The 27,028-nt window shown below is 36.1% G+C and overlaps 1 protein-coding gene across 2 annotated transcripts; it reads left to right on the top strand.

The window, feature by feature from the left end:
• Positions 1–3,065: 3,065 nt before the first annotated feature.
• LOC140829553 (agamous-like MADS-box protein AGL27) lies at positions 3,066–24,893 on the top strand. 2 transcript variants are annotated; one of them, XM_073192864.1, is made up of 8 exons: positions 3,066–3,468; positions 18,798–18,876; positions 19,598–19,659; positions 19,748–19,847; positions 23,721–23,762; positions 24,452–24,493; positions 24,625–24,764; positions 24,865–24,893. In XM_073192864.1, the coding sequence occupies exons 1-7, from the start codon at positions 3,284–3,286 to the stop codon at positions 24,730–24,732; spliced, it is 618 nt and encodes a 205-aa protein (XP_073048965.1). In that variant the 5' UTR covers positions 3,066–3,283; the 3' UTR covers positions 24,733–24,764; positions 24,865–24,893. The 2 variants fall into 2 exon arrangements, with proteins under 2 accessions (XP_073048965.1, XP_073048964.1); XM_073192863.1 differs by having other exon boundaries at positions 24,625–24,879.
• Positions 24,894–27,028: the final 2,135 nt, after the last annotated feature.

Here is a 27,028-nt window from a genome sequence, read left to right as displayed (position 1 = left end):
GTTCAGCTTTCGCTCTCTGAAAAAACAAACACTAGGTGACAAGAAAAGACGAGGACAATTAACGTCCAAAAATTTGAAGGTCGACGTGAACCATATGCATGCAAGTTATCAAATTTCTTATGTATTTTAATTAATTTATTTTTAATGCATTGAATGCATGATTATTACATAGATATGTGTTTTATTTCACAGTTTATTAAGGTTTCATGTATTAGGGCTTTTAACATTATTTCGCGCTCGAACGAAGAACGGAGACCAGAGATAATTAAGGAAAAATATTTTTATTAAATAATTATTTTTAATTATTTAAAATTTGGTGTAATTATAGAGGATTTTCGAAAATGGGCCTGGGTAGAGTATTTTTACTCGTGAAATCATATTTTAAATTGGTACGCAAATTTTAGCAATTCAGATGACTTTTTGAATGTTCAGACAATATTTTAAAAAAATCTACCTAAACAAAATATTTTACGGAAGTGTTTTTGGGCTTGATGAGACTATTTTAATGCATAATGGGCCTAAAATCATTCTTAATCTCATTATTTTTAATTAAATGCCCATTAGCACTAACTAGTATAATTAAACCCTTCATCCAAACCCTAAACTCCCCACCCTAGCATTTTGCCACACCCTCTAATTTTCCAGCAGCAAGTCTCGAATTTCAGCTGCTCTCCCCCTTAGTTTTTCTCAAGCTTTTTCAAAGAACTTCTTCCTCGCCTCTTCGGTGCACGTTCTACTCGAGTATCTCCAAGTTTTCGAGCGTCATTGGCATGCCTATATCCCATTTTCTTCATAATTCACATCAATATATGTTGGTTTGTATGTTTTTACATGATAATTATTAGATGAATCATGTTGTGTAAGTTTTATACGATTTTTGACATGAAATATACATTTTCTTTGCATGAAACTCGCGTCCTTGTTGTGCTTTTGTAAGAGGCTGCTGATTTACGTTTTTTAAGGGCTGTAAATGTTGAGATCAAAGGCGTCTAGGTGTTGGATTTGGGTTTGGAACGTGTCATGGTAGAGGACCGATCAGATTTTTTGGATGTTGGCTCAGTTGGGACTAGATCGAGGGTTAGGTGTGAGATGCAGTGTGGGTATATTCCAAGCCTTGGACTAGGCCCTGGTGGGTCTGAGTCGTGGCCCAAAGTAGGTCGAACACCGCTGGTCGTGGTCGAAGGGCCGATCGAGGCAGCTAAATGGAAGGGTGCTCGGTTTTGGGTGATTTCAGGTGTTTCATGGTGAACCGAGGGGTGCGCTTCTTGGGGCTGAGAGCAATGGGTAGGTCAGTCCAAGAGGGTCCAGAGGGGGGCTAGGAATGGTTGGTTTGAGGCTGGTCTGGTCTAGTTTGGGCTAGGATCGAGTTCTTGAGGGCTAGGCGCATTAGGGTTTGTTAGATGCAAGTGCAGAAATTTCCAGCAAGTGGTATCCGGTTTTAGGGGGTTCAAAATGGCTGGAATTGTGTTGTTTAGGGGCTGACAGAGTGTGATTAAGTGATTAAAATTTGGAAAAGTTTAGTTAAGTTTCAAGTTGATTCCGGCTAAAACCGGGACCCCGGTCCAAGTTTTAAAACTAATCGTAAAAGTTATGGAGCGGGCCCAAGGTTACGTCTAGGAAATTATTATAAATATGTTTTCAGGTGTTTCAAGGAGTTTGGTTGGTTTCGGGTCGAAATTTTTAGGTACATGGGTAAAATGGTCAATTAGGGTTTCGATGGACAAAATGGTCATTTTGCAACCAGGCCGAGTTAGCAGTCCTAGCAGGGTCCTGATCACAAATTGACATGTTTTAAATGTACATGTAATCACGAACATGACTTTTATGGAAGCACGGAAAATATGTTGCATGTCTGATTTTAAGGAAGTTTATGCATATACATGATTTTTACAAGTGATGAATATAATGATATGTATTTAAGGATGAGAGTTGATTGTAACTAATACGAGCACGAACACGAACAAGAACATGTAAGCCAAGGCTCAATGGATGTGTAATACTGTTGCTGATGTCCCCGCCGCCGGGTACCGCCGTTATACGTAGATGGATCCATCGACTAAAGCTGATACGAAAGTCACAACTAATGATCTGAATTAAATAAAGAAAATGAACACGTATATGTTGTATGATGAGATATGTGATGGACATATTATGTTTTGACATGCTATGTTTAAGTTCATGTTTTTAATATCATGAAATATATGTTAATTACAGCACTTTTCACTGTTTCATGTTTTGTATATGTACTTGCTATAACGATTCAGGTGTGTTGAGTCATTAAACTCATTAGGTGTGAATGATGCATGTGAGCATGATGATGTGGAGATTGGATGCATTGAAGATTGAGTAGACGGAGCTGGGTGTGTGCACGTTGTGTGGGGCCCTTAGCTCCTAATCGTTATTACAATATAATCATATTAGGTTAATTAATTACAGCGAAAAACGAGTTTAAATTTTTTCTTTACAACGAGCCCAAAATATCTTATTTGAATACTAAAAATAGTATCTTATCTCACGTCATAAACACGCCCACACAAAATCAAACCAATCACATACAAACATCTCATATCCTCGGGACATGCCCCGGTATATAGATACATACACATATATACTGGGAACAAGACATAAACATAAACCTCAGCCCAAGCTGTGACTTCCTCCAGAAGTACCCTCTCCGATCTCCTGATATCCTGGAGTACCTGCCATTGTCCACACACAAAGACAACAATAGCCCCTCTTAGAGGTGAGCAAAGCTCCGTATGGAACAACCAATCATATATACCACAGATATCTAAACAATGATATATGATATGCAATGTATGTATGTCGTGGAGGTATAATATTTTTATTCAATCTTTTTAAATACGTGTGTGAACATTTTTGAATTTAGCTTGCAAAAAAAAAAAAAATTCAACAATACCTTAATAGTAGACGTTTCAATTAAAGTTGGAGAGTAGTTGGTTGGGGGAGGGAAGACAAATAATCCATGGTAATTGTAATAGGACCTTGACCTTTGAATTATAAAGAAACGACAATAATAAAACCAACGTGCTCACACATAAAATTACAGTGAATAGTGCAGTTACGCGCAGGGCCAAATCCCGCCACGCGTCTCGTTTCCCCCTGGCAACCTATTTGTCACACTGAAAAAGGCTTCATTATCCCTTGTAAATACGCTTACCTTTTTCCGTAATTACGCGATATTCGGATTCTCCGCGGATGCACTCCGGAATATACATACAAAAGGAGCTAGAAGAACTGTATATTCTTATCTCGTGGGAGTATGGGGAGGAGGAAGCTGGAGATTAAGCGAATCGAGGACAAAAGTGCCAGGCAGGTGACCTTTTCCAAACGGAGGAATGGCTTGCTCAAAAAAGCCAAGGAGTTATCGGTTTTATGCGACGTTGATGTCGGGGTCATAATCTTCTCCTGCCGGGGAAAGCTTTACCACTACAGTAGCACGAAAAGGTCAGTGATTTTGATTTGTGGTGATTGAAATGGCGCCGTTTCCTTTTCTTTTTTATGTTATATTCGTTTTCCCGACCATGAACTTCAGATCTCGTGTGGTCCGTACGTCGTTTTGCTGCTGTCATGTGGGTTTTGTTTCTTTTCGAAGCCCCAATTATCCGATTACCCAAAATAGAACTTTCGGAAGACCCGATTTAGCAATACCCTCGTCCTTTTCTTTATTAGTTTATTATCCTCGTCCTCATAAAGTATTGATTTACCAAATTCAGCGGCCTAAATAAATTTATTATCGCATTTGCGACGTTTCTGCTTGTTTTTAAACAGTATCATGGTAATTGTTTTGTTTATTGTTACAATGGTTTGCCAGAAGACCTTGAGACGTGCAATTTACCTGCTGCCTTTCTGCTTAGTGGAACAAATAAGCTAAAAATACGTTACCGTTTGAAGTCACCGGAGATTTGTTCTTAGTGGATACCTACCAACAGTTTGAATGTTCTTGTTTTTCCAAGTGTACATTTTTCGTAACTGCATATTCTTCTGGTTCTGATTTGAATCTTGATATTTCCATGTACTTTAACTCTATCATGATTTGTCTTGAGGTCCTAGACTCTAAACTGCAACATTTCATGGGTGGTGTTTTTGTAGTATGTACACCTTTTTCTTTGTTTCACTCTTTGAAACTACATGTGATTATGCTTTCATTAGTTGTATATGTATCATATATGAGTTTAGCAGTATGCAATTAACGAGTAGAGGAGCTGAAACTTAATTATAAGTCTTCGATCAGTAAAATTTATTGTCCAACAGTTACTAGCTACCTCAGAAATCTTCGATAGTATGTTGCCTCACATGAAATATAGTCTCTAGGCGGCACCTCAGCTATCATCAGTTTCAGGCTATACTCTACTCAGGCTTTTCTGGGGGATGTCAGTTTATTTCGTGTTTAACACACGGACCTTCCACATATTGAATGAAATTAAATCATAGTGTTTGTTAATATTTATCATGAAAAATGGTTACCTCCAAGAACTGTGGAGTCATCTTATATAGACAAACTTAGAATGTTAATTTAAAGCTCATTTTAAAAGTTCTCATTATCAATTCGCATGGGAGTTGATTATTCCAATTTGATGGATTTTAGTTTAAGTCTGTTTCCTTATTCATTGAAGCACGTGGAGTAAAAAATCTTGTTTCCTTATGTTAAATTGTACAAGCTTCAAACTATAGCTTCTTAGATCCAAATACTACTGACATGAAAATAGCCTTTAAGGTCATTTGGTTGCTAAGTATTATAAGTTATATAATCACATAAATTTAATACTTTAGGCAATAAATTCACAATGATTAAAAAGAAAAATGATTTTGCAATATATTGAATTATGAGAGGGCCCTGATGATATTTACTTCCGTAAACACGTTTTTCGTGGAGTAGTTTGGTAATAAAGTGTCCATATATTGTGCAATTAGGCTATCTGTGCATGTAATTTATTTCCTTGCACTAGGGTTTCTAATGCATAGCTGAATGTTGATCGACTCGACTTAATGATCACGAACTCAATTATGGAAACAAACTACACTTTTGACGATTTTTTCTTTATTAAGGGCTGTTAAGTTCATAACCTAACTGTTACATCCACACCCACACCACACCCACACCCACACCCACACCCAACATTGGAATTTTAATACCCATCACACTTTGGTTGGAAGAAAGCCAATTTCCACCATCTGTCCGGACCAGCATCATATACTGTTTAACCTTCACTTTTCGTTCATCCCTTCAATTTGTGATGATTATTTAACCTTTATTGTTGTGTATATGCTGTAAGAACTGTATTTTGGTACTTCTCTTTTTTGTTGTTGAATGTCAAAGCAGTAACTTCTTTAGCTCGATCCATAGCCTCATATATATACCCAATTGCAGGTTTTCTTTCACCATCAACTAAGAGAAACACTTTAACAAGTGGGTCACCAACTTTCATGGCATACACAATGTGATTCCCAAAAGAAAACATCAATATAATCTCTGTTACACGTTTACCTTGTGCTTCCTTTGCAAATCGACTCGTGGTCCACTTTTCTGAAGTGAACATCTTTATAAAATTAACCTTTTGTTTTTGAAACCGCTTCGATGTCAAAAAAACAGTGGCAAAACGAGTTTTTCCTGCCCTAACCATATCTCTGACTTGTAAATTCTCTAATCATGTTCAAGACTTGTGGTCTATTATATATGTAACTATTTATCATCATGTCCTTCTCATAAACCTTCTTCAACACATGAATCTTAAACAAATCTATAAACAATAAATCCAAACAATAGGCGGCACATGAGGTCCAATACATGTGTTTGTACTTCAACATCAAAAGTTCCCCCTGCATGTTCAAGTTTTATTTTATAATTATATGTAACAAATGTAGCATTAATACTATAAATAAATGAGGATGTATTTAAATTAATACGTGTTCATACTTGCTGAAACAGAGACATTATCTTTAACCACTTGAACAACATTCTTATGACCAATTTGCTCTATATACTTTACAAGTAAATCATATATCTTCGTTCATGTATGAGAAAATCCGGAACCATCCACAAATTCTAGAAATACAGTCCCTCTTGAACCCTTCAACAAAAAGTTAATCAATGATATACTTTTTCCATCTATCAATCCATCAGCCATTAAAGTACAACCATATTTTGCATAATCTTCATGGTGCTCTCTCAAAGTTCTGTATGCTCAATTTCTTTATTCAAATAAGTTATCATTACTTCATGATAAGTTAGTGGTTTCCAATCATAAGTGTAGCGAGTCACTAATCGACAAAAATCCTTGAAGTTATCATAATTTACGACATTGAACGGAATGATTGCATAATACATTCATCTAGAAAAAAATTTCACTACACTGTCCCTCACTCTTTCTTGATTATCATCATGTCATTTTGAATCTTTTGATCATTTTTTATTTTCTTGACTCTCAGTTTGATCCAAATTATTGACAAAAAAATAATAAAGTTGACCAATTATCTTTGTATACTTGAGAAAATATGAGGGATGGTGGAACTCGTATAGAACTTACGATTGGTTGTTTGCCTTTTCTTGAGATTGGAAAAAACTTATCCATCATCTTCCAAATTTTCAAATTGATATGCAACTTCATCGAAATGAGACATCATGTTCATATGTTCCTTTCTTTTTTCTTATTCATAAATTGTAGTAATTCAGTTCTCACATACTCGGGAAATTTTGGACATGTTTTGGCGTTTCGATGACCTCCAATAAGATGTTGGTTGAGTCGATAAGTTCCTCTATTTAGAACTTTTCAACAAAAAACACTTTCCACGACAATAGTGTCTTGGATTGTTCAATTTTATATAAATCCAACCCGGATCTTTTCGATTTTCTGTATTTTCGAACTCGACATTAATATGAAAAAAATATGATTTTGTTTGAACTATGAATGAACCTTTGTGTGCGTCTGGGTTCAAGCCCAGGTGTGGAGGCTGCGCTGGTGGCAAAAGTGCGACTTGCTCGCCTTTTACAACTATGATGTCGATTAAATTGTATCAAATCATATCGTCCGTGATTAATCAAAAGTGAGTCAAATTTTTTAATATTTATTATGATTTTGCATAATAGAGCCAAAAAACTTGGTGTCATGGTCTTTATTTGTTTTGTATTTTTTTCTTTATTTTTTAATTCATTATTTCAAAATTGCAGTCCCTTACTAAATTGTGATAATTTTCATGTACATGTTTTAAAAAAAATCTTTTATTTAATATTTCAATCTCTATATTAATTAGCAGTTCCAAAATAAATTCTGTATAATATTTCCATAAATGTGATTCTTTATTCTTTAATTAATTTTTTATTCTTCATTATAGCCACAATTTCAATCTTAACTTACAAATCCAGCCATAAAAATAATGATCATGGTCATTGGGCAAAATGCCTTTTGATCATCTTTTCAATCACCTCTGTAATCAATCATACAAATACCTATTTAACAAGTATTTTTTCACATCACATATCGTCGTGAAATAGTCCTATCATAACTCATCTATACATTACCCTATCCATCCAAATAAAAACAACTTAAAAATGTTTTTATACCGTTTAATTATCCTTGATTGACCTATAAGAAACCCAAAAAAAAAAATCTTGATCATGGCCAAAGGGCAAAATAGTAATTAGGGGTTTTATCATATTTTTAATCACAATTGTAATCAATCAAACAAGCACATTATTATTTATCAAGCAAACACGTTATTGTTTATCAAGTGCTTTTTTGCATCCTGTACGACCGTGAAATGGTCACAATTATCTATACATTATAATATACATCCAAGTAAAAACAACTATGTTCGTTAACTGTTTTTCAATTATCCTTGATTGACCTATCTCCACACTGCTTGCATAGTTTAATAGCATTCATCCTCGTGGATCCTCTTTCTACACTCCGTTTAAGAAAATAAATAATAATGGTATATCACAAGGTCTTTGAGTTTTGGATGGATCAATCATGAAATCCTCAATAATCCCTAATTGAACTCTCTTTTCCTTCACCGGTTAATAGTTTGTGTGGAAGTATTTGATTTTATTGTAAATAAATATTGTTACTTTACAAAGTTATAAAAATAAATTAGTGGGTAGATTTTGTGGTATCCCTAGAATGATGGGATTGACAGGTATATACATTTTCCTTTCTTAAGCGTGTACCTTTATGTTATCTTAGAATACTATGTAGAATTGATTGAGATTAACGAGAGTTTTTCTTTTTACTTTTCGCATTATGGTACCAGAGCCCTAGATTGTTTCGTGGGTCAATTGGCCTTCAACCGTCATCATATGGGGCTTTTCCTTTTTCAATTTGTTTTTTGAGAACTCTTTTTTCAGTTTCATCGATTTTCACCATCACCAATTCTTTCAAACATGTCTGAAACCAAAGTTACCCATACTCCTCAAATTGAAGACGATAGTTTCCACCATAAAAATGGTTCTGTAGAATATTCAAGCCTTAGATGGTCTCATTTTTTGCTCAAACCTAACTCAGTCATCTTCTTAGAAGTAGATGAACAAGAGAGATCCAAGATTTAATAATTGGGATGAAGAAGACTACAATGAATCCGAAAATCACTAATATTTGTATGTTCAACCACTGCCAAAGCTTTCTACAACTCCAATAGGTGAATGTACTTGAAAGCTCAAGATGCATCTTGAGTTACTGAAATTAGTGTCAAGGCTAGTGCAATCTAACAAGAGTCAAAACTATGATCGAGTGTGCCGACTCTTTTAAGAATTTATGGTAAGATACCAAGTTATTGCAAGGCATGGGCTATTGCATATTTTCATTGCGATTTTAGCGAATTCGCAAAATATATAATGATTTATAGGGGCCCTGTGTGATATATAATTGGGGTTCATGATTCGTTGTTCCACTAATAGATGCTTGTTTGAGTCACTTCTTACTCAAGAAAAATGAGACGCTCACCGTTGTTCCCAATTTTCATTCCAAGATTCAAAACCAATTGGAGTAAGATAAAAGATTTCTGATCTTACAATGCTCGAGATTATTTTAGTCTAGTTTTATCTCCTTATTTTAACAGGAAATCATCATGTGTAAGAACACCCTTACAAAACAGGTTTTTCGATTACTTAACTCTACCCAAGCAGTAGTATTACATGTTAATGTTCGTAAAAACAATTAGGTGAGGTCGTTCTTATTGCTAGATATATTTTTGATAGTTTGTCTTTTTAAGAATATTGAATTTCTAAACAATGCATCTACCTGCAAATTTTATCCACTTATTTGAACATTTAATAGCCTTTCACCTAAAATGTTTTGGTGTATTTCCTTTATTTGTGCATTTCTTTAAAATAGAAGAAAATCGGATCCTCAAGCATGTAGGTGTCTTCAACTGTTGTTCTTCCACCAAAAAGGATAAACGTGCTACAATCCTTTTTTTTAAAAAACTTTCTATAATAATGTCACTTTCGATGAAACATATCCTTATTTCACCGAGTCTATCTTAATGGGGAGACGTCAATGGAAGATAAGAACCTTGGCTTCGCACTTCATCATCATCATCATCATAATAGCACATTCTCGCTAGTTGCGGGGTCGGATACATGGATAATAGTTCTCTAAACTAAACGATTTTCCCAAATATCATCTCTAAAACCAAGATGTAAGATATTCTCATTAACCATTTTTTTCCAAGTTTTCAATGACCTACTCTTTCTTCTTCTTCTTGGAAGTCAATCTAAGATGTGTCGGATTGGGGTCATGTTTGGTTTCCTCTTCACATGACTAAATATTTCATAATCATTTCATTCTTAATTTTATCCTCACACGTTTTTCCATACATCCATCTTAACATACCCATCTCTGCTGTCATCATTTTATACACATGTAGTCCTATAATGGCTCAACACTTCTAGTCGTAAAGTATAGCTGGTCGAACAATAATCTTATAACATTTTCTTTTCAATCTCGCAAGCATCTTTCTATCGCATAAAACTTCTAATGTTTTCATCCATGGTGCTTTAATCATATGATCTATATCTTTTCTAATGTCCTCAATCTTTTGGATAATAGAAAATAACGAAAAGCTTCACACTCTGGGACTTGTGAGGAGCGTACGGCAACAGATCCGTAAAACGCTTCTGATAATCCTCAATGTTCGAATCTCCTTGCTTTATGGTCAACAGTTCCATCTCCTTCGCCTGGCGAAGAGCTGGCGGAAAGTGATGATTGATGAAGGCCTGACGGAAATGTTCCCAACGAATCCGCCCATCCTGCTGAACTAGAATGGCAGAAACAGGTTTCCACCATTTCCGAGCTTTTCCTTGGATCATGAAATCAGCTACCTCCATCTTCTCATCCTCGTCATAGTGCAACACTCGAAAACACTGCTCCATGATATCAACCCAAGCTTCAGCCTTCAGCAACATCAGCATTCTCATCTCCGGTCAACGGTGGAGGTCCAATCTTCATGAAATCCATAATGTTGACACGGTTCCTACGTCTCCTTTCATCATGATCTCGGCCAGCCTCATCGTCGCCATAACGGCCATGTCCCACACTACCATGACCGCTTCCATCTCCTGACATCTGAAAGGAAACTAAAATCAACTTCTAAATCCTCAAAACAGAATTACTAATGTCCCAAAAATCTTTACATGCTCTGATACCACCAAATGTAGCGCCCTTACCCGAGCCACTACTAAACAGACTAATAAACATGCAACATTAAACTTAATACCAACAATTAAACAGCGGAAACCAAATACTTAATCATCTTACAACCCAAACGAAAACCAAACAATAACAACAGTCTTAAACATTAATACAACCATAACAAATACATGATTCTAAACGAGAAAATGATAAACCACAGAAAACCTCCACTGGATCACCACCGAAAACTCAACTGCTTTAGCCACTGCCCTGGTCGTCCGAACCGTCCAACCTAAGACCTGCCCAATGGAATGGGGTGCCCAAGATGAAAACAAGGACGTGAGCGACAATCGCCCAATACGAGAATGTACGAGTATACAAACTGATATGATGCATGCGAAATGCAATATGCTCGGATATCAAGGATCAAGTCAAGAATCTCATGCTCAGTCTAGATGCGCCTGAGTGTGTAGTCTCTGATCTGCCCTAGGCATGTTTTGGCTCCCACACTCATCATCAAGACGTGGACCTGCAATGTCCAGGTCATCAGAGCCCGCGGGTCCCGTCGGACACTGTAGCTCTCGATGCCCCATCGTCCACAATACAGAATAGGGCTGAGCGGCCCCAACAAACGAGGTATATCTCAAAAGATATCAGGCTCAACATGATATGTCATGCATAATATGCCAAAGCAGTAAAACATGTATCATGCAACAGATAAATATGCATCATATAAGTGTGTATAATACGCTTGGATATCTCAGTCAGTACATCACGTACCTCACTAAAACAATCTGACAGAAAGCTCTGAACGTAGACAATACCAACATAATGAAATCACTGTCAAACCAGAACAAACATGCTACAAGTTCTCCCTAATGATCCTTAAATCACTATCTAATGATTCAGGTTTCTACCTGCGTCCGTCGTCAACCCGCTGATGATGTCTCGATCTCAGTTCACCGACCCCTTCTCGAGTCGATACTAGCTCCGAAACTTCCCGACACCAAAGTGACCTAGAAACTGGCTAGAAAACCTAAGGTACAACTAGAACTCTCTCTGAAGAATGTGGTGAAGGAAACAAAAGAATCGGCCTCCATTTATAGGCTGCATCCGCACAATTTCAGAAAATCCGAACAAATCTTATCTGCCACGTGTCAGAATCTCATTGGTCTAGTTAGATTTCTCGAGATAATGTAATCCGAAGTAGGTCGGGTTATCCATTTAAAATTCGGTGGATACCAACAGCTTAATCCTGAATTATCAATTCCTTAATAATACTTAATTAACAACTCATTAATTATGTCTTAATTAATACTTCATTCAAAACAAATATTCGGGTCATTACAGACTTCTCGACCATCAATCTCAATCGGACAACCAATTCGTCTAGATTCAAGGCCAAAGTTATTCGTTCGACTAATTCTAAAACCTTTACTCGTGCTACACGCCATAAATCTAATTTTTTTATTCACACCTTCTCGTCTATTTGGACAATATCATCTGCAAACAACACATACCAAGGTACCTCGTCATGAATATGTCCTGTCAGCTCATCCATAACCAAAACAAAGAGGTAAGCGCTTAAAGTCGATCCTTGATGAAATCCTACTGCCACTGGAAATTCACATGACATCCCTCCAACAGACATAACACTAGTTACGACACCTGCATACATATCTTTAATGACCATGATGTAGCATTGAGGCACATGCTTCATTCTGAGCCAGATTAATTATCTAGGCATTCTATTATAGGCTTTCTCTCAGTCGATAGATATCATATGCAAACTTTTTTGTTCTCCATATTCTGTATCATTTGTCTAATCAAGAAAGTAGCTTCCATTGTAGACGAAGCCGACATAAAACGAAATCGGTTTTTTGATACAATAGTGATACTCTTAAGTCTCCGCTCTATCGATCGCTCCATAACTTCAGCGTATGGCTCATAAGCTTAATCACTATATGGTTTGAACAGTCTTACATATCTCTTTTATTCTTATAAATTGGTACTGCAATATTATGTCTCCAAGATTTTGACATTTTCATAGTATCTAGAATCCTATTAAGAGCCTAGTTAGCCAATGTATCCCAACTTCCCGTAGAAAATTTCATACCTCAATTGGAATCTCATCCGGTCCAACTGCCTTCCCCGGTTTCATCTTCTTCAGTGCCTCTGTTACTTCCTTAGCACTAGCTCTACGATTGAACACTGGATGTCTTACTTCCCGCATCTCATGTCAACCCACACTCAAATTCTCTGGATTTGTCTTACTGAGTAAGTTCTTAAAGTAATCCATCTACCTATCTAGGAAAGCTTTATGTTGCATTAAAACTCTACCATCTTCATGCTTGACACACCTGACATGACTCAAGGCTTTAGTGTTTTGATTCTTGGTATTCGTTATCTTAAAAATATCTTTCTTTCTTTCTTTTGTACCTAGCCTATCATACAAATCATTATAAGATCTTTTCTTAGCATCTCTTACTGCTCTACTACTGAGTCTCTTGGCTTGTTTATATAGATCATATGATCCATGGTCTCTAGATTGTTACTAGTTCTTGAACCTTATTTTTTCCCTAATGGCTTGTTGCAACTCATTGTTCAACCACCATGTCTCCTTGTCGTGTTGTCCCTTCCCTTTAGCCTCTCCAAGTACTTCCCTTTCCCCACTCCTTATATGGTTGGCCATGAGTTCAAATAACTTAGATGTATCGGTCTTATCCTTCCTCACATCCTTCGAGGACTGACTGACTATCTGAAATCTTATTCCTGAGAGTTTGGCATACATCACCCTTCATGGTCCACCATTTGATTCTCGGCCTAATCTAACCTTTGTTTACTGTGCTTTTACTCTTAAGGCAATGATCGTCGAGCATTCTCCTGGTATGATCTTACAATTTTTACAACTATTTAGGTCTTGTCTCTTTACAAGAAAGTAATCAATTTAACTTATATTATGCCGACTCCTAAAAGTTACTAAATGATTTTCCCTCTTCTTATATAAAGTGTTTACTATCCCAAGATCACCAGCTAAGGAAAAGTCTAGAATAGAAACCCCTGTGTTATTTTGAACCCCAAAGCCTTGACCTCCATGGACCTTCTCATACCCAACTCTATCCTTACCTACTTGGCCATTTAAATCTCCGCGTAAGAAGATATTTTTCTCCAAAATAATAGATAGAAATACCGCAAATAGAGCTATTGCAAGACCCAGGGGATTATACTAACTACATCTCCTAGAGAGTTCAGAATTTCTTCTTAGTCATCATCTAATCTCACTTGTGGTGCCTACACACTAATGATATGAACGATCTCATCTTATCACCAAACCTCCTAACCGCTTTGATTTCATTCCGGTTTTTAATTGTATCGAACTGTCTATTTCGGTTCCGATGAAAGGTGAAACTGGAGCCGAACCACTTTGATTTTGTTTTGTGAACTAAAATTTATTCTTTTAAATTTAAAAATAAAAAGAAAAATTAATGGTGCAATATGCGGGGAGTGAAACTGATTATTCAACAATTGTACTATAAATAATTTTTATTAAAAAAATAGAGTTTAAATTTAATTTATATAGATCAAATAACTAATTATATAACTGAACATACCTACGTTTATTACAAGATCTGAAAATTTAAGATGAATTTACGGTTTCAACATAATGGAAATATGGAAAATTACAAATTAGGTTTGCTAAATAAAACATAAACACTACCTATAGGTATTCACCATCAAAGCAAGACTAATTGCTTAAAATACTCTCAGAAGCTGAATTCAGGCTAGAATGATAGAAATTTGTAGGGAAAAAACATTTTTCGTTGTGATAGTGCAAGCACATTTTAAATAGAATCGACAAGAAGGTAATGTTGTTATATCCCGACATTAAATTGAATGGATATTGTGACCAAAAACTACCTCGCCGATGTATTTTACTCTTTCGAAGTGAGAAAGGGCCGGATTCATTAGTTTAATGGGCTTTCAATGAAGATTAACTTTTGTTGCACTATAGTTTTATTTTCCCAGGCCCCTTGAGTACAATGAATGTCATGCGAGTAACCAACAACCTTAACGTACTGATTTTGAGGAACTTGCCATCTTATTCAAAAAATCACATTTTGTTAATATCTGCGTCACTTGATCTTATAGACCATAGAAGTGCAAATTTTGATTTCAGAAATAGATTTTACTTAATTTGTGCTACATAAACTGATAAACATAATTTATACATAAGGATTTAACAATTTATGGGACTGAATGTTGCCGTTTTATCAAAAGGTATAGCTGTTGATAGTAGTGTCACGACAACTTGTAGGATCTTGCTCTTGCCGTTGCACCAAAAGTTACTTTTGGTAACATTGGAACTCAAAAATTTTAAACTGTGCAACATCCTAAACGCCATATATCATCGCTCTCCCAACAGGACAATTATTGCTTCTAACAGTGTATTTGGAACTCAATCATGATTTATTTAAACCTGAAGGTTGTCCTTTGTTGGTCAAACACAAGACTGGGGCCATCCGGTGAGGTCAATCCAGACTTTGCAAAGGACCTAGTTCATACTTCTTTAAACAAGATAACTTGGGTGGTTGGAGGCCTAGATCTATTGATCCTAAATCAACTTCTTTAGTGACTTGTGTTTTAGTCCTAAAAACAGATCCAAGTAAATTCATCAGTTCATCTTCCATCTACTATGAAAAATGGACACTTGAGCAAAAGTTTCATAGTGGAACATTTGAGCAAAGTTTTATAGTGGAACCTAGATTAGCAACACCGCTTCACCCTCATCCTCAAAGGTGGTTCTCGTAATTTTTTACCGACTTCTTTTTTATTCACATTTATTGACAATATTATGCTATTAAAGAAATATGTCAACTCTCGAAATGATTATGATACAATTAATGTCATCTGAGTACTCAGGACACAAGACTATAAACAAGCTATTCCACAACCAGGTTTGATTGATTTGTCAAATTGCTTATGTTGCTTGAACAAGTGCGTGAGTGTGACATTAAATATATTGAGGAATAATTCTATTGAAAACTAGTTGTATTTTGTTGTTTAACCTACTGTAGTATCGTCTTGCTACCTAAAACAAATATCTACAAAATGTTGATGAAATCTTGAGCTTGACAACCCATTGTATATTTGTTCAATTATATTTTTGACTTCTTGTTCAAGTTGTGACACCACTTAGAAATAATTTTCTCGTTGATTTTATCAAAGTTTTCAGCTCGAATGGACAAGCTAAGGATTCGAAGGTACCAGTCTTTAAAGAAACTCAAAATGGGAAACTATGTTTTCACTAGATTAACATTTTGTGGTTGTTATGTCTGTTCTTGAAGGGGACACTAGTACAATTGTCATGCAATAACATATTTTAGAGGATTCTTTGCTGAATACATTTTTTTTGTGACAGCTTGATACCTATCTTTGTGAGTGCGGATGTCTTCTTGAAGCAGATGCTAGTACAAGTGTTTTGCAACTACCTATTTTAAACAATTTATTGTAATGGTGTGAAATACATTTACTTTGCAACAGGGTGATAACTATGACCTACTTCATAGAAGCTACATTAGAAACACCTTGATGTATAGAAGCTACATTAGAAACACCTATATTTCAAACATAATGTTTCCAGCAATATTATTATTGGTATTAAATTGAGATCACATGTTATTTTCTTCATTGGAATCAAGCGGTGAAACATAATTAGCTTAAATCTAGTAATTGAAATCACGTACAAGTTGTTAGAGCATCTCAAACGGAAATAGAGAAGTGCATTTAAAGTTTGATGATGGATATCTCAAACTTATCAAGGTTTTCTTGCGAGGTGTTGGTAATCTAGTTGCACTAAAGATGCTGAAGTTTCATGTTAGAGCTTTTTTAGAGTTAATTAATAATTGAACTTTAGAAGGTTAATGCATCTAATGATTATTATGCGTCAAAAATTCAATTATTTTTTCAAGGACAAATGCACCCTAAGGTCCCATTTCATACTTTCAATCGAGTAGGCTACCTTATTGGTTGGTTCTAGCGTAGATCTTAGTTTTCCACATGGCTTCAATTATAAAATTTCTTCTAGAACCAAGTCTTTAAAATGTAGAACACAATTTAGCATCGAATACAAATTTATTTGAGACGGAACAAATGGGCATCTGAAAACAAGACATTTGCCTGGGATTGTTAGTAAGATGGAAAGAGTGTTTGAAATTTAAATAAAAATGTATCGTCCGATTCTTGAATTTATTTGAGATGGATATGCCTGATATTGTTAATAATATGGAGAAACTATTTGAAATTTAAGTAAAAAGGTATTGACTATTTCAAGAATCAATGCAGCATTTTGAATGCATTTCATATATTTTGGCTCAAAGCTTTGTTAATTTTTTCGTAAGAAAAACGTCTTGGTCCTTTACTCTCAACTAGTTAATCAGTGGAGTTGGTCAATGAAGTGCAATCTAAAGGGCAAAGTTAATTTTTCACATCCCCGTGTTTTGTGAGAAACTATACTAGAAGGTAATGTTCTTCAAAAGGGACATGACATGTTGATATACCTGTATATTTCCTTTTTTATATCTTAACTCTCAAGTTACATAAGATTGAGTGGCACTTAATGTTTGATATGCTAAGGTGCTTCATGGTTTAGCAGAATCCGGATCCTGAAAGTTAGTATAGCTTGCTAAAGTGCTTTGTGGTTTATTACATTCTGGAATTCCGGATCCTGAAAGTTAGGTCAATCAGTCTTGAAGTATAAATATTGGGCACTTAATCTTCGATTAGTGTAGCATGCTAAGGTGCTTTGTACTTTAGAACTAACAGGATCCTGAAAGTTAGGTCAATCAGTGAATCTCATTTATTGTACGATGCATAGACTGACATATGATAGGTCAATCAGTGAATCTCATTGATTGTACAATGCATAGACTGACATATGATACTTTTTTATTTTCTGACATTTATGCTGTTCTTAGTTCATCTCTGTGTTCTGATAACTGTGCCTGGTTTACATCCTTGAATTAGGTAACATTCCTAGATACATTCATCTGCTCTGGTTTTGTATACTTGATTGGTTTTTAAGACGATTACAATAAAATGTTTTCAGCTTACATATATTAGAATGCGGTATTGCCTAGTTTATACATTTGTGAATTTGAGTAAGGTCTTGTGATGTATTAATCTGCCCTGGTTTTGTTTCCTTGATTGGAACTTTAAGAAAATTAATAGTGTGGTTTTAGCACATCAGCTGGATCAGAGCCGTGCAAGCTATCTGGGCCTCTTAGTTTGAGTTAGCTTTGTGTGAGCTTTTTAAAAAAAATAAGCTGGCTACGGTCTTGTGTTATTCTTATGAGCCACAAGCTATTCCCGTTACTCTTAGAACTTGAAATGGCTTACTTAATTTGATCTGTAATACCTATGTTATTCTGTGCCCTTCGAAAGTATGATATTATAAATATAACATAATCTGAAAATTGATTACCTGTGCCCTTCGAAAGTATGAAATATAACATAATCTGAAAAGCTGAAAATTGCACGATAAAGAAAATACATGCAACGGGTAAAACATAGAAGTCTACTTGCGAAAAGCTCAGGCATTCAAATAATTCTCATTTTCAATTTCACATTGTTCCTTCTTCATTGGTTAAAAAAAACTTATTATTGTTTAGCTCATCATTTGTGAAACTTGTACATTTTTTTTAATTCCTGGCTCTTGTGCAACTTCAAACTGATGTCTAAGAAAGGATAGCCCGGTTTGTATAGGTGTCTAACCCTCGCGGAGTCTCTTTTTTGTAAGGATTTTATTTTATATCTTGAACTACACTTTTCTGATAGGAGAAATAGGTCATGTTTGAGATTTTCCAAACTGAAGTCATGAGTTTCTGACAGCCATGATCATGGTACCTGAGATGGCTATTTGAAAACATTTTTCCTATCATTAGTACGTCAATTTTATGTGTTAGCTTGAGTTTAAACTGTATGATGATTCTCATATATGGTTGTTCCAAGTAGATTTTAATCCACCCGAAACGTTGTGTATTATATCATTTTTGCTTGCATTAATTCACCTCCTTGGTTTATGTGCCTCGTAATTAATTTCTATAGACGAGTATCTCATGGGACTAGAACTAATCTTGATTATTTATCCAGCCTTACGGAAATCCTGCAATCGTATCACAGTCGTGCTGAGAAGGAACCAATTTCATCTACAGGAGTTAGTGATAAACAGGTGCGAATAAAAATGCACTTCATGAAGAGGACATCAACCCTGTCGTGTGTCCTATGTATGATAGCACCATGCACAAAATACATTTGCAAATGTATTTTGTTTGAAGTGAATCTCCTGATAACCTTACTATTTTCCGACATAAGGAATTTTGACGCTATTTGACTGTTTTTATACAGAAGGACTACATTGGGTTCTTTTAGATACACAGTAAAGCAGAATGTGTCCCTGGAATTCTTGGTAACATTTAAGTTCAACTTGTTTGACCATGGACTATACATCATCGAATATTCCATCCATGACAAGTAACATTTTGTATTACTCAAACTCCCCTTGCTACCCTCCTTAAAAAATATTGCCACTGACAATAGAACCTCCACTATGGCAATGCAAGTGTCATGACTTCTCCCTTTCTTTTCTGGATCTCTCATCTATCACTAGACTCTAAATCAGAATATTAGACTGAATATTTGATATATCTTTTATTTTGTCAATAATCATTGTTCCGTAATCACTTCAAGAATGATAAAACAATAAACACTTTACAAATTTAACTCATGAACCATGCATCTGACTTTATTTAACTAGTAGTTGTATAAACTACTAAGGTAAAACCAATAAATGCATGGCTCTTCTTCTTGAGATTTCAAGAGGAGTGGTCCCCTCTTTTTAAATTAAGCTTAAAGTTTTAAAGATAATGGATGTTGGCATGTTTGCATTGCAGGAGCAGTGCTCTAAATTTACAGGTTTCCTCACTAGTGGAGAGCTCCTTCAAATTGTGGAAAGGCAGTCATTTTATTCCTCTGCATACTTTCTTAATTTTCATAGACCCGTTGACTTGTTTTACACATGATGTCTGACTCAATTCTCACAGGGAACTTGGGGAGCCGTGCATTGATAAGCTTAGTGTGACTGACCTTGTGAATCTGGAGACTCAACTTCAAGCTGCACTTATACGAGCAAGGTCGACAAAGGTTGTTCACCTTTCACATTGTAGATTTTACTTACTATAGCATCTGCAAACATCATAATTTCCTTTTTCTGCTCCACATTGATTACTTTTTGAGTCAGTTTTACTACTTGTTTTCATCTCTCTATTGTACTTGTGAGATGAAATATCATAAATAAGATTAGAGTTTCTGGGTCAACCAGGTAGGGTGATGTAACAAGTTTAAGGTTTTGGTTTTATATGTTCGTACAAAGGTTTACCTTTCACATTGAAGATTTTACTATAGCATCTGCAAGCATTACAGTTTCCTTTTTCCAATCAATGTTGATTACGTTTTCTTTGCAATATTTACTATTTGTTTTCATTTCTCCTTTTTACTTGTGAGATGAAATATCATAAATAGGATTGAAGTTTGGGGTTCAACTAGGTAGGTTGATGCCACACAAGTTTAATGTTTTAGTTATATTTTCAAGAATTTTATGTCGTTAAAGTGCGTTAGATTTAAAATCTTTGTATTATACAACGACATGGTAGTAATCTAATTTCCTTAGGATAAGTATATCATGCATTCTGTTTTTTGAGGTATAGTATTTTATGTATTCTGATTACATAAGAACTCTGGGTATTTTAAGAGTTGAGCAACATTAATATATAACTTTCTTTAGCTACATTAATATATAACTTTCTTTAACTAACCGCATGATCCAAAGCTTGTTTGATTAAGGTAAATTTTTAAGACTGAAATTTTGTGTAAGATTACTTGCCTAGTTCTCCCATGAAACTAGTGGCTTACAAGTAGATTATAGGCAATTGCTATACCAAAGCAATTTCGGCACATACCGCAAGACCCGGGACGGTAGCCGATTTATAAGATAGGCAGCGGTCAAAACAGCCTCTCCCCACAGGTATTTCGGCACATTCATGGAGAATAGGAGGGAACGTGCGACCTCTAAAAGGTGACGGTTTTTTCTTTCGGCAATCCCGTTTTGTTGCGGTGTGTCGAGGCAAGAGCTGATTTGGACAATGCCCTGCTTGGTGAAATAGGATCCTAAGGTGGTGTTGAAGTAGTCACGGGCATTATCAGACTTGAGAACCCAAATACGGGTATTGAATTGTGTTTGGATCATAGTGTTAAAGGCTGGAAATATTTGGGCGAGATCAGATTTGTCCTTCATAAGAAAGACCCATGTAAGGCGGGTATGATCGTCGATGAAGGTGACGAACCACCGGGCTCCATTTATATTGGGTATCCGAGATGCACCCCAAATGTCACTAGTGGATGAGTGAAAATGGTTGAGAAGGTTTGTATGGGATAGGATTATATGAGACCCGAGTGTGTTTTGAAAGTTGACCGATATCACAATGAAAAAACCTCGACTTTTTATTAACGAATAAATTCGGATACAATTTTTCAAGATAAAAGAAACTTGGATGACCTAACTGAAAGTGTAAGCGCATCACATCACTTCCAGACTCTATATGAAAACCAAAACTAGCATTTGAACAGGAATGGGAGCGAGACTCGAGGCTGGATAGACTTGTATTGAGGAGATAGAGGCCTGAGCACATCCTAGCACTGCCAATCGTCTTCTTCGATCCCAACTCCTGGAAAAAACACACATTATTGGAAAAATTAGCCGAGCACTGTTCATCGGTTGTCAATTTACTAATGGACAATAAATTGCAATCCAAAGAAGGAACATGCAGCACAGATTTAAGAGTAAGGTCGGAGGAAATCTGTACGGATCCGAAACCAGCAATCCGGGTCTTGGTACCATCCGCAATCCGAACATGGAGAGAGTCGGTATTGGATTGGTATGTTGTAAAGAGATTCCGGTTGCCGGTAATATGGTCGGAGGCACCCGAGTCGACAATCCAAGAGCACGAGAACTGCTGAGCGGAAATTAAAGCAAGAACGTCTATACCTTTGGTAGCGTGAAGGCTGGTGGATTTAGATCTTGTAGCATGTTGCGCTAAGGTTGCAGACATGATTTGTTGCAGTGCTTCAATCTGTTGCGGAGAGAACGGACTGTCGTTGGCCTGGTCGCCTGAGGGCTGAACTGAGAGGCCGCGGTTGGTCTTGGCAGTCGGAGGACGGGAGGATTTCCAATCAGAAGGTTTGCCATGGAGAACCCAGCAAGTGTTCTTTGTGTGCCCTGGTTTGGAACAGTGCTCACGTGTTGGCCGTGACTTACGCCTCTCTTGTTGAGTTGCTCCAGTAGCACCGAGTGAAGACCCGAGGAGGGCAGAACCATCAACCGAGGTAGAAGGTGGGCCCATCATGACCTTTTTGCGGCTTTCTTCGCGGCGAATCTCAGCAAAAGCTTCTCGAAGACCCAAGAATGGCTTGGCACTCATTACTCTGCCTCGAACATCATCTAGTTCTTTGTTGAGACCGAGTAGAAACTTGAAGGTGCGCTTCTGCTCCACAATCTTGCGATAGCGCTGACCATCTTCCGGACACTTCCAAGCGTGGATTTCAAAAACATCAAGTTGCTTCCATTGTTTGGTGAGAGCATTATAGTACTGGGTGACACTGAGTTCTCCCTGCTGGAGGTCGTGAAGGGCTGATTCAATAGCCGACAGTTCCGAGGTGTTATCGGAACTTGAATACGTCTCACGGACTGCCTCCCAAACATCTTTAGCAGTCTCGTAGAGAAGGAAATTCTCACCTACTTCCAAACTCATGGAATTGATGAGCCATGACATGATTAAGTGATTCTCCGTCTTCCACTTCTTATAGCCGACATCAGTCTTTGCTGGGGCTTCAATTTCTCCGGTGAGGTACTCTTCTTTGCCGCATCCACAGATGAACATTCTTACGGATTGGGACCATTGCAAGTAGTTCGGACCTGTAAGGCGGTGAGGAGTGATAAGGAGAGAGTTATTGGAAGGGTTGGGATTCGACTCAAGGATATCGGATTTTTCCTCCGAAGAGGTTCCTGTGGCGAGACCGTGTTTTACCATGGTCGCTCTGATACCATAAAGAATTTGATAAACTAAATTCTTAAATTTTATCAATGTCAAATAGAGTATAAATACAAGGAACGAAGACAAGGAAAGAAATCAGGAGACAAGAAAATAAATCAGGAAATATCCTAAAACTAGGAAATAAATCAGAATCAAATCAAATCAGAACTAAATCTAGGATTCTAATCTTAATAAAAGGAAACTAAATATTACGTATATCTCTCCTAACTTTTAATAATTCGACATATTGTTCAATGTTTCTTACTAGCTCGTGAGTGTTTCCAAAGTTTTGACCAAGACGCTTAATTTTCGCCAAGGGCTGGAAGCTTTTGAGAGGCTTCATTGTTAATTGGTGAATTTTATAAGAATGAGCTTTTATATGATATGGTTGATATGGATGTTTGTCATGTCCCATTGGGAAGGCCGTGGCACTATGATGCTTTTGTTTTTTGGCGGTTCGATGATAAGATTGTCTTGATGCTACAATCTCAATTGTTCAACATCAATTAGTTACTAAGAAAGATAAACCGGTGTTTTACCAACTTAACTTACTTTGCTGCAGCGAGATTTTTAATGAGGGAAGTTTGGTGATGCTGTGTTTATGCAAGAACAGATTTCTAGCCGGCAAGTGCAGTATGCTGAAGAACAAGAAAATTGGTCATTAGAACTAATATTAGCACTCTGTTTAGTATCTTGTTTGCATTGAAAAAACATTCGTGCGAGACTTGGTGACCAGCAATTTTTTAATTTGTCGTCTTTATCCAACTTTCTAAAATTTTCTTGCTTCTTATGACTTTTTTCTCCTCTCTTCTCTTTTTATTATTCATTTAGTTATATAGCATAGATTGCAGAGTATCTTCACACACATATATAATATATATACGCAGACCATTAAATGTGTTGATAATCATTTATTTAATTCACGCAGACCCGTTTGATGCTGGATTCGATATCAAGTCTTAATGAACAGGTATTCTGCCATCTATATTCCATTCCATCACTGTTTGTAGGACTTCGCCGCTAAATATTCTACTTTAAGAGTTCAAAAACTCTAGTCACAAACTAGATGAGTGATCATCGTAATAGTTTTCTTGATTCAGAAGCAGATATTCTTCACCTTGTTACCATAGACTCAAATCCCTTCTCCTGGCATACAAACTTTCTTCTCAACTAAAATCCGCTTAATTGGAAGTTTTTGGATGGCAGCGTTATAGTTATTTTAGTCAATAAACAAGAAAACCAGACAAGCTTCATCTAGTTTGACTTCCTAGTAATTTTGTCTCCTAACTTGAGCTCATCTCCTGCAGTAACCATTTGAGAACCCATATCTAGAGATTCTATCCATGAAACGCCTATCTAAATTGCTGTAAAACACTTCACCGTCCTGCTAAATTGCTTATAGCTTTCATTAGCACTGTATCTGAAGCTCGTCGATTATAATCTTGAGCCATTCAAATTAAAGCTCCTCCAGTTGGCGCAAGTATAATGTTCGTCTAAAATGACTTGACTGGAGCATTCAGAGATGAAGTTCATGGTTTGAATTCAATGAACCCCGCGTCTCAAACAAAATTTACGCATATAAAAGATACACGAGCAAAATATTTAGAACAGATGAAAGTATTTGTGTTGCTACTTACCTGGTACCCCCTGTATGAGCAGGAAAAGATGCTGGCTGAAGATAACAAGCAGATGGAGGAAAAGGTGATATGAGCCCGAGACTTGCCATGGCTTTATCAATGCATTGTATTTGAATGAAAAAGAGATTAGTTTTGGACCTAAAATATAAATAGAAGAGCAAAATAACATAACCCGGGAATCCATTTTATGTACAGATTGTTGGAACTAAGAACAGCAATGCAATGAAGATGATAGATCTCAACGTGGTTGCTGACAGCCAAACAATGGGAGCACAACAGCATCATTTGGTTGGGTTCCTCTAAGATCGAGCAAGCCTACGACATTTCGTTATCCGGTGTGGAGACATTATGTGATGTTGTATTTATTTAACATAATAAATACGCAGCAGAAGTATTCAGTTGTTCGATTGACTCGAGTGGTTTCGTGTTATATAGTTGCTTCACGGTGAAGACACCCCCCCTCATTGGTGCAGCCGGAGTCCTCCGAAGGGTACGTTGATAGATCATAGACTTCTCTCGTTTTATCCCGTTCTACTTCTCTAATCAATCATTATTTTTTTAAAAACAATTTTATGTCGATTATTTCATTTTTTTATTTATTTATTTTTTTAAAAAAAGATGGACAATATCTATTTTTTTTAAAAAAATATCTCCTTTTAAAATTTTAAATTAAGCCCATCAATAAAGTAATAGGTTACCAATTAAAAACATCCAACATCGGGAATTAAAGAGTATGGCGGTGAGGGTAGAAACCCACCCATCAGAACTTCTATTTTTTAAATGATTAATTAGTGAAGAGTATAATTTTAATACTTTTTTGGTGTAATAATATATTATATGTACACATTATTGGGTCTGAATGCATTGCTGGTTTTAGAAATCTAATATTTCTTCTGATTCCTTAGTTTACACGTTCAGCTGTTGTACCTGGACTTTCTGTTAATCAAGTAGGGAATTTTTCAATAATAATAATAACAATAAAACGAGAAATTTTGATTTAAGAGCTAAACGATGACATGAAATGGGCTCGTGAAGGCCGCCATGGGACCGCTCTTTCACTTTGTTTCTTCTGATGCTTCGATTTTCTTGTTTTTTTACATCATAATAATATTTTAACGTTGTTTGTATAGGGGAATGAATGAAATGTCGTGTTTTCTTTATAAAAATATATAATCTAATTAATACTAGGGCGTGTTGGGTCATTAAAATATATAGGCTCTCTATTATTTTATTTGAGTTGAAATGAATATGCTTTTTTAAGGGTAAATTGGAGATAAATAGTTAAATCTAAACTCAACTTTATCTTTAACTCTGTACACCTAATTTCTTTTTTAAACTTTTTAATATAATAAAAAAGACAAAAATACTGAAAGGACCAAAATTAAAATAACGTAATCCAACTGTATGCAAATCTAGAAGAAATGGAAAATAACAAATTAAATAATTTTAATTGCTTAATTGAATATGTTGTGCATGATTGCATGTATAAAATGTATTTTCTACACGAATGTATGTAAGTTATATTTTTAAAGGTTATTCGAGATGCGATCGAGGAACGGAGACCGAGAGCTGAAAAAAAGAAAATATTTTTATTAAATATATTTTCTAAATTATTTAAAATAAGGTTGATGTTTTATGATATTTTTAAAAATAAGGAGTTTTGAGATGATTTTATATGCCGAGACATAATTTTTAACAGTATTCGATTTTCGACTAAAATAAACTTTTTGAGAACTCAGTTAATATATTCACGAATTTTCCTAAACGAAATATTTTAAATATGGACTGATGGATTAATGGGTCTATTTAACTATATTATTGGGCCTAGGCTTGTTTACTTGATAATTAACAAATAAATAAACACAAACCCTCCTTATTATTTTCACAACACATGCCCAACACACACACAACACACACAAGACTCCCCTCCCCTCAAAACACAGCACACAAGCACGCAAGGTTGCAAAGAAAGCCACGGTTCTTGCAAAGGATATTCAGCCAAGGTTCTTCGTCGCCGTTCTTCGCATCTCAATGTATTTGTCGTGAGTAAAATACGCAAAGGCATGCTATAAACTTTCTTTTCTCATCTATCATACCATAATATATGTTTGAATTGTGTTTGCATGCAAAAATGTTGGCCTTGCTTTTATTTTCGTTTTTATGCATTAACATGTGAATAATTGATGATTTCATGATTCAAAACTTATGTTATATTTGAGGGAAGGGGCTGCCACGTTAGGGGATCATGGAGGGATGTTTTTACATGAGTTTAAGGGCCACATGATGCACAGTTAAAGCGGCACACGAACTAGAATAAGCTGGAACGAATTAATTTCTTGTTTTGATACAAGGGTTTGGCTAGGAAGCTCACAAGCACACGGCTCGTCCAGGGCTCGGGCCAGGCGTGGTTGAGTGTGAGGAAGAGTCCTAGCAAAAACTGCGGCTAGGGAGGAGTCCAAGCGAGCTAGGACTCCTACCGAGCCAAACACGTGTAGTTGCTGAGCGTGGGAGTCAAGGCCCGAGATGCACGGTTAAGGTGGCACATGTTTAAAAATTTTTGAGGTTAAATGTTATATATATGCTTAGAAGTTGCTCATAA

The sequence above is a fragment of the Primulina eburnea genome, chromosome 4 (genome assembly GCF_022965805.1).
Source record: "Primulina eburnea isolate SZY01 chromosome 4, ASM2296580v1, whole genome shotgun sequence".
NCBI lineage: Eukaryota > Viridiplantae > Streptophyta > Magnoliopsida > Lamiales > Gesneriaceae > Primulina > Primulina eburnea.
The sequence above is the reverse complement of the archived record's forward strand: the minus strand, read 5'-3'. Positions and strand labels throughout refer to the sequence as shown.

Coding starts and splice junctions, on each gene's coding strand:
- LOC140829553 (XM_073192864.1), top strand. CDS start 3,284: ATGGGGAGGAGGAAGCTGGAGATTAAGCGAATCGAGGACAAAAGTGCC. Junction 19,848..23,720: donor TACGAGCAAGGTCGACAAAG/GTTGTTCACCTT, acceptor TAATTCACGCAG/ACCCGTTTGATGCTGGATTC. Junction 23,763..24,451: donor TATCAAGTCTTAATGAACAG/GTATTCTGCCAT, acceptor CTGTATGAGCAG/GAAAAGATGCTGGCTGAAGA.